The 15477-nt window shown below is 34.1% G+C and overlaps 1 protein-coding gene across 5 annotated transcripts in view; it reads left to right on the forward strand.

Annotated features, from left to right (window-relative positions):
- Positions 1-13661, forward strand: part of LOC134247235 (protocadherin beta-3-like) — a 33983-nt gene extending 20322 nt beyond the window's left edge. For 2 of the 5 annotated variants that reach the window (XM_062729587.1, XM_062729590.1), the window contains 4 exons: positions 6395-9130; positions 11657-11764; positions 12377-12500; positions 12659-13661. In XM_062729587.1, coding sequence (XP_062585571.1) covers positions 6482-9130; positions 11657-11764; positions 12377-12500; positions 12659-13071 — 3294 coding nt within the window. In that variant the 5' untranslated portion in view covers positions 6395-6481 and the 3' untranslated portion in view covers positions 13072-13661. Of the gene's footprint in view, positions 1-1783; positions 1888-4465; positions 5047-6394; positions 9131-9327; positions 9357-11656; positions 11765-12376; positions 12501-12658 lie in introns of those variants that run through there. The other 3 variants (XM_062729588.1, XM_062729589.1, XR_009987788.1) reach the window with 3 other exon arrangements.
- Positions 13662-15477: the final 1816 nt, after the last annotated feature.

Raw genomic sequence — 15477 nt, forward strand, 5'->3', positions numbered from 1 at the left:
TATCTTCAGATAATGGCTTAATGCCTCTTTATTAGGATTAGGGGAGTTATATTTTGGACCAAGTACCCTTGGCAGCTAGGATCAAGGTGTTATACTGCCAAAATAATCATCTCTTGCTTGTCAAGGATCAGCATTACAACAGTTTTAAGGATAAGTTAGTGAAGATGTGCAAACAGTTGATAATGCCTGCTGGGAAATCCCATAATGCTCATTAAATCTGGGTCTGCAGGAGTGACTGACAGACAAATCTTCAATGTCAGCAGAATTCTGGACTTTTGTCTTTGATCTCTTCCAGAAAAAAGAAGAACTCTCCAAATAAAGGAGTCACATTTAGTTTGGTTTATGGTTGCTGTTGTCAATTTATGATAATTTTTGCCTGAATTTGACAGAACTGGCTAAATGTTAACAAGGGGCACTTTTATTGGTCGTGATTTATGAGAAAACATGCAGCCAGGTGAGAAAAAGCATTGTTATGATGTAACCAATGTACAGCAGTGATTGTACTGACACTTATAGTGCTGGTTAGGCTATAGCCTTCAGGTGTACCCAGGTAACCATTAAAAAGTTCATAAATCTCTCTATACTTATCAATCCAAATTGTCAAAGATTTTATCTAATAAAATGTCTATTAATAATCAATTCTCTGAGATTGAAGACAACAGTCTCACTTTGACCATTCAGTCCACAGCTAAACAGGTGTGAAGTTATTTCTGTGGCGTCATTCTGTCTTTGGATTTTTCTTTGTGGTGCCTTATTTCTTTTAGATTGATCTGGTGAGTTAATTATATCTGCATGCTCTTGCATCATTATATCGTTTATTTTTGCTTATCATGTGAAATAGTGAGAGCTTTTTCCTTCTCTGTACAGACTAGTTAAGAGTAAGACACATTGAGCGTGATCTTCTATATCGTCCACTGATCACAAGGTTTGGGTAATTTTTTTTGTTTCCTTCTCGATCATCATCAGTCACTTCATCCAAGACTAAGGCTGATTACACCTCAGTAAGCTCTCTGTTGGTCTTCTAAACCCACCACCATTTGTCATCACATAAAAAACTAGTTCCCCTTGCAAAGCTTACGCATTGTTTAAAAAAATGTTTTAATGTAATTTTCTTATGGATTGTTTGGACTTATGTAAGTCAAAGTATTCATTTAACAGTATCAGATTTATATTCATTAAATTTTTTTTATCAATATGAATTCTTCAAGAGATAAGACTTTATTTTACAAGTTTTAGCACAAAAGTGTACTTTTATAATTATCACTATATCATATGAATCCTATTTATTATACACTTGTCAACATTTTGAATGCATAAGATTAGATGAGTTAATCTTAATTTATAATGACACTTCAGTTGGCCAATATTTAATTAATTTTCTAGAAATCAAATTTACATGGCTTACAAGATAGCATGTTGTATTAACAAGTCATGTCTTAGCACCCCTGGTCATTGTGTGTACCTAAGCTAATGATAAGTCTGTTTATACTAAATATTACATGATTCCATGGAAAACACAGAAATCACAGTTTTGCCACCCTTCTGAATGCCGTCTAGATAAAAGCCATACAGTTGGACACCTTAATTCTATTTGATAAAGTCTAGCATAGAAGAGTCGCTACGCAGGGGTGCGGGACATTTACCTGTAATTTTTAATCACCTATTGGTGGGTCTATTAAGACCAGTGTGTCTAAGTGAGTACTCTGATGAGGTGATAATCTCCCTTTGTTGTGTTAGATCACCCCTATTGTGCCATCAATGACCCTTGATCTTGTGTCTGTAGGTAGATGTTAAGAGTGAAGGGAAAGTTGGATACTGCATGGGTACATAGGATTCCACAGAATTGTCTCAAGTGCTGATTCAAGAGGCTGTATTTATCATATCCTGGTGAGTTTGCTGTTTTAGCTTTTATTAAGGAGATTTGGTGTGTGTGTGTGTGGGGGGGGGGGGGGAGTATGCACATGATGTATAGATTTAAGTTTTGATTATTTCTTTCTTCAGCTGTGCCAACTGTATTGCAAAAGTAAATGTGCTACAGTAACATGTATGTGGTTCCTAGTATTGTTTTTTTAAGATGTTGTTATATAATCTAGGCCTCTTTAATCATGTAATGTATACATGCTTTTAAGTGTTTATTGATGTAAAAATTAATATAATTGCTGCTCAAAAGCATACTCTATGAATGTCAGTTGATAAATTACGTAACTCCGCAGATGTTGGTGCTAATGGCAATTTTACTTCATTTTCTGTTGCTATGGTTTTGTTTTTAGTTGAAGTTTATGCAACCAATGAACATTACACTAAAACTATAGAGATTAATTATTAAAAATTTCGCCTATAATTGTTTTAGTAAAGGGATTCATGACATATTTGTCGGAGCTCACAGGACATATTTTGTAATTATGTCTCGAGTCGCTCCACCAAGTGTCTCTCAATTAGCGCTTGCCCAACTAGAATAGCTGCTAATGGATGCAGCATGACGCATCCAAGCCCGTACCAATAACAACATAATAGCTAAGAAAAAGTAGATCAAGGTTTATTTTTAAAAAAAAAAACAAATATACATGCATCTTGCATAATTCTGATGCTTGGACAATGTTCATGGACATTGTTAAAATTGCAGGGGAAAAAATCACACTATATACATACAACCATACCATTTTTGAACCACCTTGTATTTTGACTATACCTATAGTGCCCAGTTGATTAATCCTTTGTATTGGTCATTTATTTGACTGTCTGTGATATGGGTTTTTAGCAGGTATGGGAAATGCCTGTTGTTGACCTGTTAAACAGCTTGTTTGAGCAGCTGATTCAGACATTTGTCACATTTAATGAGAACGTTTGTGTTAAGGATCTACCCCTTGTCATCAGTAAACACCCTATTATCACTCTCTGATCCCCCCAAAACCAAGGGAGGCAATGCCTTTCATGTAGTCTCTGTAATTAGATGGATCTGTTAAGGACTAGTCAGTGCATGGATTACTTCCCCTTACCTGATTAGGGAGATTTAGATTTTAAAAGAGGGAGAGAGAATTAGCATACTCAGACAGTACAAAGATTCTTTATGCTGAAGCCACATTGATTTGTTTACTCTATTTGTGAACACTAACCTGTGAAGTAAATACATTGTATTGCACATTTGTGCCCAAATACTTTTTTGGTGGAAATGATTAATATCCTTTATTTACAACAGAAAACTGAACATTTTTAGTGAAAATGATATATCTATATGCAACAATCTGTATATATTCAGCATATAATTGCTAGGACAGAGTATTGCATGCTTTAGAAATATAATGGAGTTGATTTCATGCCCTGCTAAACCCCTATCTATTTCATTTTATGGTTGCAAGTTTTTGAATTAATTTTGCATTAATTTAAGATTATAATCCATTGCTCTTTATCACATTTCTCTGGACTCACCTGCGTTATAACAACATATTTGATTTCATTGTAACAGACCCTCAAGGTTCTTTCCATGTACAGCACAAGTTTTATGTAAAAAATAAATTGGAATTGTCATATGCATGATAAAAATAGTTTATTTTCGTTGATAAATTTCTTAATAATCATTGAAGTTGGTACAACTCTGAACTGTAATTAAGATAAGAATCAGAAATATTTTAAAAATTTGATGTTGTAAATTATAGTTGCATTAATGTCTTTCTCTCTCTAAAAAAAATAAACAAATGAAAAAAAAAAAACTAAAGGAAAAAAAAGTTTTATAGATGCTAATGCAAGATATTTCTAATAAGTATCTTCTCACAAACTTCCTAAATTTTGCACTGACCATTTTTACACTTAGTTCTATTTTGTTTTAAATTTAAACTTTAATTCTGTAAATAATTAATACTTATAGATAGGTATGGAGATAAGATTAGGGGGGCTATAGATATACTGATAGATAGAGAGATTTGGAGATGATAGACAATGATAGAGAGATAGACATGTTGATTACCAGACTGTTAACAGCTGATGCCATGTTTAGCTGTCAGTCAATAACGGCCCTGCCATCTATTGGTGTGAACTGGCTGGATATCCCCCTCATTTACATATATTAGGCTGATTTATTGGACAATTATATATTTTTGTAATAAAATTTGTTAGTTTCTAGTTATTATTTTTTAATTACATGCAATATTCTTCAATATATTTTATATGTGACAAGGAAAAATTAATTAAAAGAAAAGGAAAGCATTGTTGATATAATTAAAAAACATCTTGTAAGATTTGTTTTAAATAAATTTAAGAAATTCGTTTTTTTTTAACTGCATTTTTTTACTGCATTTTTAAGAAAAATTAACTAAAAGCAAATAACTTTTTTTTTATTTTCCTTGAAAATATCTTTACTTTAATTCTCTTTTAAGAACCTATAAGCTTGACTCATTATAATACTGGAAAGTCCTATTCTTATTATCACATTAGCAGTTACATCAACTTGTGGCCTTTTCTCATTGTTCGGTGGTGTTGACGATTTTATTAAGGTGGTCACAAACAAGCTTGTGTATCACAGCTCTGCTGACATCCCGGCTAACTCGTTGTCTGTGACAGAGTAGGCAGTCCCAGTTCACTCATCCGCGACGCTGCGAGCAGTCAGCTTTATCAAAGAGTCAGAACAACAGTGTGCTGGAATGGTCAGGAAAACGGGGTTCCTTTTAGGATGTGTCAACTCTACAGTGTAATAAGGGAAATATTTAAGTTGTCTTAACGGCTTAGTGGGTATATTTGTTGGTGAGATTATCAGCTGCTTTAACTCTGAAGATGGACAATGGCTACATCATTGATTTCTTGCCTAATGTAACCTTAGAATTTCCAAATGGAGAAGTAATTGAAAATTTGTGTTGACATACAAGAGGAAGTCTGAATTTTTAACAGTGTCTGGTTTGTTTGTTGTAAAGGAAGCTAAGCTGTAGATAAATAAAGCCACGATATTGGTGCAATAATATAAACATCAGTATACAGGCTGACCCTTTAATATTTCATGATTCTTCTCTGGACAGTTTAATAAAATTTTTCATTCTGGATTTAGTGTTTTACAAGAAGGTGAGGAATATTTGTCTTTTTGTGTAATAATTATTTAAAAAAGTCCATATTCAAGGCATATACATTAGTTAAGTGTATATCACAATTATTATAGTATTCAATTTTTATTACAAACAAATTAATTTAAAAAAAGAAGAAAAAAGAATCCTTGAAAAATATGAAATACAGTATTATAAACACCCTTTTCTTACAATTTATGTATAATATATTGCTTGGTTTCTCCCTAAAAACTGTAATTAATTAATCTGTGGTTAATTTTTACAATTTTTGATAAATATGATATATTTACGATGTGTGTAAAAAAAAATTCTCTGAGTCTGATTGATTGAACAATTTGACATTTTATTACCTCTTAATGACACAAACATTGACAAATCAAAAATGATAGAATTTCAGACAAATCATGAGATATGAAAATAAAAAGTCTTTTTTTTTCCTAATTACCCCGGTAATAATTTTATGTTTAATAAATTTATTTTGTTTAAAGAGTGTAAATCATAGAATACATGTACAAAATGAAAATGACTTTCTATCGGGATGTAAAATGCTGTTTTATTAAGTGAGTAAATATTAACTCCAAAGGAAAACCCAAATAAATTATGGGTATCCTCACAACGGTTCAGCATGTATAAGTGTTTTTACCACATTTGTTTTGGAGTGGAGGTGTGCTTCACCAGGCTAGGTGTAATATCGGGTGGTCAGGTGCAATCAAGTCTTTGAAGTGATGAATGCATTTCTAATAAAGTAACTTCTCGTAAATCAGAAACATAGTAAATTTTCTTAATTCAACAAGGTGTCCACAAAATGAAAGTGACATTAAAAGACTTTAAATGAGCTGGTTGTAAACTCATTCCTATTATTTAGGCCACAGATCCTTATCACGCTTTTCAATATTTTTTTTTAACTCGGGCAGATTTCTGTAAACTTTAATAATTATACTCTCTCGTGTGCTATGTTGAATGAAAAACTTCATTACAAGATTTAATTTATTTCGGAGACAATTAATATTTTCTCTTCGCAATGTAATTAAAAATGGAAATATTAATTTTTTTCTGCATATATGAATTCCATTTCACTTGGTATCTTACGAGGGAGAAAAACAATATTGTTTGATATTTGGTAAATAGAGATATTTAATTGAAAGTTTTTCTTGTTCTTATGAAATAACAGGTGTTGGTAAGAATGAAACAGTTCTCAGGAAAAAAATCATAATGCCGCTTTTATATTTATCCCTGAAACATTTGTCCTGTGGTGGTTTGTTCTCACTGTCAAAATTTTATAACTTAATCCAGATTTATGAAACATAAATGCATTAATGGTTTTAATTTGTTTCTCTTTCATTGCTCAGGTAGAGATATAAAGGAGCCATTGGTAACCCAGCGTGGAGGAAATGACCAGAGACCCCGCCTTTTGTGAAGGATAAACACAATCTACCATGGCCGTTCTTTTCCTACTGAGTGCTTTATCCTTTTTCGTGACTTCTTCTGCAGAAACTGTTGCGGATTTTACTGTGAACGAACAGGAACCCCCAGGGAATAAGATTGGGAATATCCCCGTAAGAAGTAATCTTGTCCAAAAGGCAAATCTCTCCTCCGAAGTCTTTAGCAGAATGAGATACACTTTTCTCCAGCCTGATAATGAATATAAAACCGTATTTAGCATCAACGAAATCACTGGTGATCTTTTTGCATCAAAAACCATCGACAGAGAAGAGCTTCAGACCTGTAGAGGTTCTACCCGATGTGTTTTAAAATTTGATGTGGCTGCAAGTGAACAAGGAGGGGGAGAATTTCAAGTTATAACAGTGAATGTTAACGTCAAGGATATCAATGACAATGCACCACAATTCTCAGTACCCGTATTTACAGTCAACGTATCAGAAAACTCGAATGTTGGCCATCAAGAACAGCTTCCTTCTGCTGTGGACCTAGATACTGGTGTAAACAATGGCATACAGAGCTACGAAATCTTCCCTGCCAATGGAACATTTGGGCTTAATACTACCAAAAAGATGGATGGGGGCTTTGATGTGAAGCTACAGTTACTGGAGAAACTAGACAGGGAAAAAACAGCAAAGTATATTCTTCAGATTTTTGCAAAAGATGGTGGCACTGAAATGAACACTGGGAAACTGCAAGTTGATGTTATTGTTTTGGATGAAAATGATAATTCTCCAGTGTTTGGTGAATCTGTTTACAATAAGACTGTGAGTGAGAATACGGAGCCTGGGACTACCATCTTGAGTGTGACCGCCTCAGACATAGACAGTGGGGCCAATGGAGAGGTGGGGTACTTGATCAGCAATCAAGCCTACAGCGATGTTTTCTCCATCAATACACGGACTGGAGACATCACTCTACTCAAAAAACTGGTGTACGAGCCGAATGAGATCTACTCCTTTTTCGTTGAAGCAAGAGACAAAGGAACCATTTCAAAGTATGCCCAGGTCAAGGTCAATATTCAGATAGAAGATGCTGGGAACAACCCTCCCATGGTCAAGGTCAATTTGGTGTCAGGAAGTGGTGGGGTTGTTCCTATTTCTGAACTGATCAACATTGATGCATTTGTGGCACACGTCAGTGTTGAGGATTCAGACAATGGTAAAAATGGTGAAGTTCAGTGTTCAATCTCTTCCTCTTATTTTGGAATAGAGCCTTTGTCCAGTAAAGGCTACAAGGTTGTGGTGAAAAGAAAACTGGACAGAGAAACAGCCAGTCAACATAATATTACTGTGACATGCCAGGACAATGGAGACCCACGCCTCCAGTCGTCCAAGAGTTTCATTGTAAGAGTTGTAGATGAAAATGACAATAAACCCATGTTTTCCCAACCTGTTTACTTTGCAAGCATAGAAGAGAACAATGCGAAAGGGGTGACTGTCACCAAGGTGTCAGCAACTGATGATGATGTGGGACTGAACTCACAGATTCAGTATGTTCTTCACAGCGATGCGGGCTCCTCTTTCAGTATTAACCGTATTACGGGTGTCATTAATGCTACAGGAGTTCTGGACAGGGAGAGTACTAGTGATTATTTGTTCCGCGTCCTCGCAGTGGACAGTGGTGTTCCTCCAAAAACCGGCACCGCAACTGTTATTGTTAACATTACGGACATCAACGACAATAAACCAAGGTTTACCGAGTCCCTGTTCACGTTTGAAGTCAGTGAGGAGAGTGAGCGGCATACTCCTGTTGGTACTGTTGTAGCCCGTGATCCAGACTTGGGACTGAATGCCTTTTTGCAGTATTCTATGTCTCCACAGGATATTAATGTTCCCTTTGAGGTTTTACGTAATGGAACTGTGATCACCAGTACAACATTGGACAGAGAGTTTCTGAGTCAGTACAACTTCATGGTGTATGTCCAGGATAGTGGTAAACCATCTCTGAACAGTTCAGCTTATGTAACTGTGTACGTAATGGATGCCAATGACAATACACCCATTATTCTGTTCCCAAACAAAATGAACAACACTGTCTCTTCCACCGTCACCTCCCTTCCGATCACAAAAATAATAGCGGAAGACAAGGACGAAGGCATCAACAGACAGCTCACCTACTTCATACAGAACGGAAATGAAAAAGTCATGTTTAACCTTCACTCTCAGACAGGCGAACTCTTTCTGAATCGGGATTACCACTTCAAGACAGATCAGTCCGTCAGCCTCACTATCTGTGTCAGAGATTCTGGGCTTCCCGCAAAAACGGCATGTACCCAACTGAATGTTGAAGTCACAATAAACAATGTTACCATAGCAACTCAAACACCAGAATCCGACAATAAATACATCTACATTTCTATCGGTGTTATCATCTTCACCATCATCATCTCCGTCGCTATTGTCATCGTCATACTGGTCATCAGGAAGAAGGACATTGAGCGCAAGAAATACAAGGCCACCCCTGGTCCTCTGGGGGTCCCCATGCAGAACGGGTACTCCCCCGCCGGTACATCCAATGTGCCCAGTGCCCCTCCTGAGGAGGAATACATGGAGAGGAAGAAAGTGACGTTTAATCCCGGGACTCACAGCGAGGGGCATCTAAATAATCCCAACAATAACTACACTTCTAACATCACACAAAATGTAAGTCATCTCTTGGTAATATTCCACAGCTGTGCTTGTTTAACTAATTTATCATAATATAATAATACAAAATATATCCATTTAATGGATACTGATGTGCAATATTTTTTTTTTAATCAAGTGGTCTAAAATTCATTTAAAATGCTTGAAGTTTAAACATTATTTCATTTAAAAATCTTCTTATTTTTTATTACAAGCAAACTTTGGGAACCATGATATCAAACAGGTTAATATAAAATTTACACAGTTGTATCTTAATAAAATGCATTTGGACTTGTAAATGACTTTAATTTGAAAGTCAAATGTAATTAGCTAACGCCATGATTTACGTAAATAGACTGAATCATTTTTAAACCCAGTATAAAACACCTTGTAATTTTTTATGCCTGGCGTGACCAAAGCTTAACTGAAACACCACCAGAGTCAGTATCCTAACCTCAGATCTAATATTAATAACTCATCTTACTGGATAAACCAGCATGAGGGGAAATTTTTTTAATATTATAATAAAGTCAAATGTCAGGTATCTAAAGTTGCAGCTCACACAATGGTAAGGGTCTGTCCTTGTATCTGGGATACCAATCTCTGAAAAATGTAACGTGCATGTCACTACACAAAAATCTGGATATAAAGGCCGTCAACAGGAGAAAAATATGTTAGATGTCAAAAATGGTGTCATAATGGACCCATATTTCTCCAGAAAGTGATAAACATTCTGACCTCAGGCTACTTGTCACCAAAATCTTTTTTTAATAACTTTATTTACGGACTACTATATAGGACTACTATGGCCAAAAAGGAATTTGGTGCACAGTAAACAATGCACTCTTTTTTTATGCAGAAACTAGCAAAGTGAAAAATCACATTTTTTATGAGTCATCGAGGCTGCTAAATTATTGAAAGGGCAGTCTCATTATTTTTCATTATAAATTACATAATTTTTTTTTTGCTGTTAAATGGGATTTTATCCATTATTACCCTCATTATATGACTTTACATTAACTTGTAAATGCCTGCTCTTTCTAGATGCAGAAGTTTTATCATAATTACAGTCATTCTCATTTTGGGATCCTAAAACGATTTCAGTGGATATTTTTTCAATAGGTCCACTGATAGTTAAGATGGCTTTCGGCATCCATTTTTGATTCATCCTAAATCTTCTTATTATGAAATTAGTCTGACCTTTGGGAGGGTGGATTTAAAGAAGGATATTGGATCTTATCTTCATTTCGGAATCATCCAGACAATACAGGGATTTTTTATATTTATCCCTCTTTGATAAAAATTTATTTTATGCCTGAAGACAGACAAGCCATGATTTTGTGGGTGTATCTGGGTATTGAATCAGTGCAGATTATTGGTTCAGGTCTCGGGAGGTCCGCACTGTCTCATTTTCATTGGAGAGCGTTAGTGCATCTCCTGCATTTATGAACATTAATCATGGCTTATTTTGATAAATTGGGAATTTATTTTGTCACACCCTGTGCAATTACTGCAGATAGGGAAATATCCTTGCACAGAGACATGATAAATTTTCTATAAAATTGATATTTATTTTTCATATTCTGTTTATATTGATATTCAGTTAGCGTGAACATTTTTGTCAAACAAGATTTGTTATTTTTACTTTTGTAGTGAATCAAAACCTACAAAAATATTTTTATTGCTATAAAAATAAATGCATGGTGTTTAAATTTGTAAGATCCTTTTTGAACCAAAAACATTTGATATTTTGGGAGATTGTTTATGATTTTTGTCCTAACTTAACATTCAACCCAGAGGACTTAAGAACCTTGCGTAAAGAAAAATATATACCTAAAAAAATAATCATATTTCTGAGTAGGAAAATAAAGCATTTTGTTTGTGAAACTTGACAAATATTTTCCCTTTGGTTTTATTTAAACTGTTCTGGTCGTGTCATTATTTGTACTTTAGATTTGTGAAGTTTTCTTTAAGGTTTAAAACTTATTTAAGGATGTGGTCTTTCATTTAAACAGAGCGTTTTCCATGTGGGACAAGTTCAAAGCAAACACATATCATTTTCTCATTTTTCAATAAGAGACAGACAAATTTAAAGTCATTTTCCTTTTATCAAAACTTTTCGGCTAGATCTTTAATTCAATCGGAGAAAATTTGAACATGCACTGAACATTTTGTGGTTATTAAATCTGCGTTATTTTCTTTTTATAAAATGATGACAAGATATTAAATGATTTATAATTTCTTGTCAAATAATTATTTCCAATTATTTGCCTTTTTACTAGTTTATACCTTATTGATTGAAAAAGAATAAATTTCCATGGACTTTTTCACCTATGACTATATCCAAATTGAATATTTTTCAACAGATAATAGCAATAATTTTCACTAAAATTGTCAAAGATTGGTAGGAATTGTATAGAAATTTATTTGGATTTTCCACTTAGTTTTATTTTTAAAGACTTTTAATTTATATATCTAAAGGGGTAATGAATGTAATTTGGGGTAAATTTAATTCTATAGACTATTTATTTTTTTTCCTTTCAGAATTTATATGACAAGCCACCATCCTATTCCTCCTTGAAATCTGATTCAAAAATCGAAGCCATGAACGCCTTAAAACTTCAGCAAATTTTACTGAAAAAAGACAACCAGGTGAGACAGAAATGCAATAAAAAATATTTAAGAAAATTTTATTTTAGAAACAATCTCAATTTTTGTGAGGCTTTTTCTTTCATATTTTGAGTGTTGAACTTAAGCTGATCGTACAAGTTCACACAAATTTCCGAATATTCAAATCATAATTGAAAGAAAAAATTTTTTTTTCTGCATATATTTGAATCATAATGAATATTTTAAGCATTATTACTGCAATACTCCCATAACAACTGATGACAACACTAGCACAAAGACAAACAGATGATTATATTGTCTATGCAGCTGTCACAAATCTTCCCCCAGAAAAACTGAAAAACAACAAAAATGGAGCTCTAAATTACACCAATCAATAATTCAGCTGTACCAAGTTCTACACACCACTAACATTGATTGTCTCATCAGTATCATTTTCATAAATTGTCATACCTCTAAATAGTTGTTTTAATACAACAAAGCAAAGAGCTGGTACAGGGATAGAAAGGGATGTTATCAATAAATGGCAGCATTGCAGCCCGTGTTCTGAAAATTGTCATAATATCAGACATAAAATTGATATTCTAATATGATATATGTGTAAAGTTTCCAGAAATATGATTTTGCTATTTTTAGGTTGCTTCCCCTGGTAGAGTGCACCCTAGTGACAGTAACAGTGACACATCAGGGGAGACCATCCCGTCAGATAGTGGGAGGGGAGGCAGTGAGGATGATAATCCCAGTACTGCACATACAGCAGGTAATTCAAAATACACCACTGAAGTCTGACAGTTTAATTTTCATGTTTTATGTAATTAAAAGAAGATTAAGAAATACAGCCAAGAACAGATTTCATTGAAAACTTAATTTGTGTCTCATACTGGTTAATTTTATTCATTTTCTCCTCTATTTTTTCAGATGATTCCAGATCATTCGATTTTTACAACAACCAATCCATGTCTCCCATTTCCTTCATGTCATCACTGCCGAAGAAAGACAGTAAACCCCCCAGACCACCTCCTTGCAGCATACCCAGCAGCAGTGAAAAAAGACACTCAGCTGTTCCCTTTACTAGTGCTCATAATATGCCATATACTCCCATCTCATATAAATCCCAACTCTCTGATCCCTGGGACTATAGGAACTCCAACTATTACCACAGTGTTCACAAAGACTATTTTAATCTTGGAGGAGGTAGCATCATCAGCACCACAAAATCCCGCGAGGATGACGATGATGCTGCCACCACCACATCAGGCAGCTACACAATCAATCCAGAAGAGCTGGATGAGGATCTCAACTTCAGATGTTCCAATGACTTTGTTGTGTAGGAGTGGGATTTTATATCCAGACATTGGGATTTACAGTGCTATAAAGCTTTATTGTGAAGTATTTTGTACTGAATTCACACAAATCATACTCATCATACTTTCCAGAGTGTAGTTAGAATAATTTGTATAGGGCTCCCACATAACCATTCCATGTGTGAAATAATTTGTCCGTATATGGAAGAGAAAATGTATCGGAAGAGATTACATGTATGAAACAAATGTCTGTTGCCATAAATATTTTTTTCACTACAGTATTATATGTTTTTGACACAAATTATTGTGGAGATGTAAAAATACATTCATACAAAATCTACAACATTTATGCAGCTTTATTTACTTTGCATAATTAATGCTATAATTGTCAATACTTGCTGTTGGTTGCTGTTCACTTCAGCAATAATTCCTCCAATGTATAAAACATGCATGTACATGTATTTGTTCTTTGAGGACATTTATGGAGAATATGGGTATAAGCTTTACTGGAGGCAACCTTGTTTCCTGTTTTTATTTTTGTTATGCTGAGTTAAAATTGAAGTACATTATTTTACATGTTATATATTAAACATAATAATAAAACAAATATAAATGAATTATGCTTGTCAAGTTGTTATATTTTTGGGGGGGAAATGCATTGAAAAATCAGAATACTATGCAGTCAGTGGGAAAGGATTGTCCCTCATTTGTTGATAAAATAAAAAAAAATATTTAAAAAAAAATATATTATAATAATTAAACTCTTTAATTTTAAACACTTAAACATTAAGTTAATTATCTCCACATTTAGTCAGTTTTGCTGAATTTATGCTTTGATTTGCCATTTAGCTTTAGTTGTTTTTGCCTCCAAGTAATATCTGATTCTACTGCATAAAATATTTTACAAAAACATTTAATTTGGCAGATAGAATTGAATTTGCATAAAGATTTATATACTTTAAAATCTATATTCAAAGACGTTGACGTAGAGAAACGAAACGACATGTCCTTTAAGAAAGTAAGACCCTTGTTCCACATAGTTAATGATGCTTTATACTATACAGTGTATTGAAAGAAACAGTTTAGTAGAACATGCAGATCAAATGAATTAATTATATTTCATTGTCTTGATATGGTTACCTCATTTGACATTACACAATGTCTTTTGCATTAAAATAGATGCATTAATTAATGATACAACTGAATGTACACTAAATGCAATAAAAATATAATTTTTATCACTTGTATCTGGAATTGAATTTCAAAAATAAAAAATCATTTGAATGTTTTATCAATATAGACTTTAGAAACTACAGTGCGACCAGGGCCATCAGTACTCTACAATAATTCTTATTATCAAGGAGGTGCGATTCAGTGCAATTTTTTTTCTCTAAAAATGTTTTCAATAGAGTGATTAAATTTAAAGGAAGACAGGTTGTTTTGCAATAAAAGCTACTATTTGGGGCCAATATATCTTTGTTATTTGAGTGAATTAATAGTTTCACTCTCGCTGGAGTATGTACTTGAGCTGTATCGAGTTTAGATGAAAGCTGAGTTTGCACGTGAAGAGCTCGGTGTCCCCTCACCAATCATAACCTTACAATGGCGAGTTTTCTGGAGTATGTGTCTATCCCAAGTAAGTCAACATTATTCTTGATCCTGAGAACTTTGCATTAATTTGTAACAATGATCAGGATCAATTTTGGTGTAACACCGGTACAAAGGAAGCAATATTTAAAGTTCTTCAATAACGGGGGTTTTACCAAGGAACAATAGAAGGAGATGTAAATAATGTGTCAACCCCGTAAGGGGGCGTAACCCTGCACGGTGACGACAAACAAACAAGTGTGATTTTGACTAGAAAGAAATCTCCTGAAGATTGTGTAATTTAAGCATATCTTTGTTATTTCCTTATGCAAATAATTTTGATATTTAGGATTTGTTAGAAAGAAGCTTACAATTGCAGTACAGGGATACAAATATTGAATCAGAAATAAATGGATTAAATATAACCCTGCATGGTTATTACTTGCAGAGTTTTACATACAGCGTATGTAGTAAAACGCGAACCTTACAAATTACAACACACTCTAAACACAGGCACTAGTACTTGGGGACTGGACCCCCTCCTCCTGGTTCATTTTTTATGCCCCCCCCCCGACCCTCGAAGAAAGGAGGGCGTACTGCTTGGCTGCTGTCTGTCGGTCTGTTGATCGGTCCACCATCAGTTTCCGTTCATTTTCTTTACAGAGGTTGCACACATTGAAATGTAATTTGGTATACAGATTTATCACAAGAATATGTAAGTCAAGTTCACAGGCACCTGTGACTCTTAATAGGGACATATGCAACGTACCTTACCTACTGATAATTTTTCAAGATATTCTGTATTTAACATTATACTACCCATACATGTTCTTAGACAAAAAAATC

This window comes from Saccostrea cucullata, unplaced genomic scaffold (genome assembly GCF_032062105.1).
Source record: "Saccostrea cucullata isolate Sc308-1 unplaced genomic scaffold, CSIRO_AGI_Scuc_v1 ctg38, whole genome shotgun sequence".
NCBI lineage: Eukaryota > Metazoa > Mollusca > Bivalvia > Ostreida > Ostreidae > Saccostrea > Saccostrea cuccullata.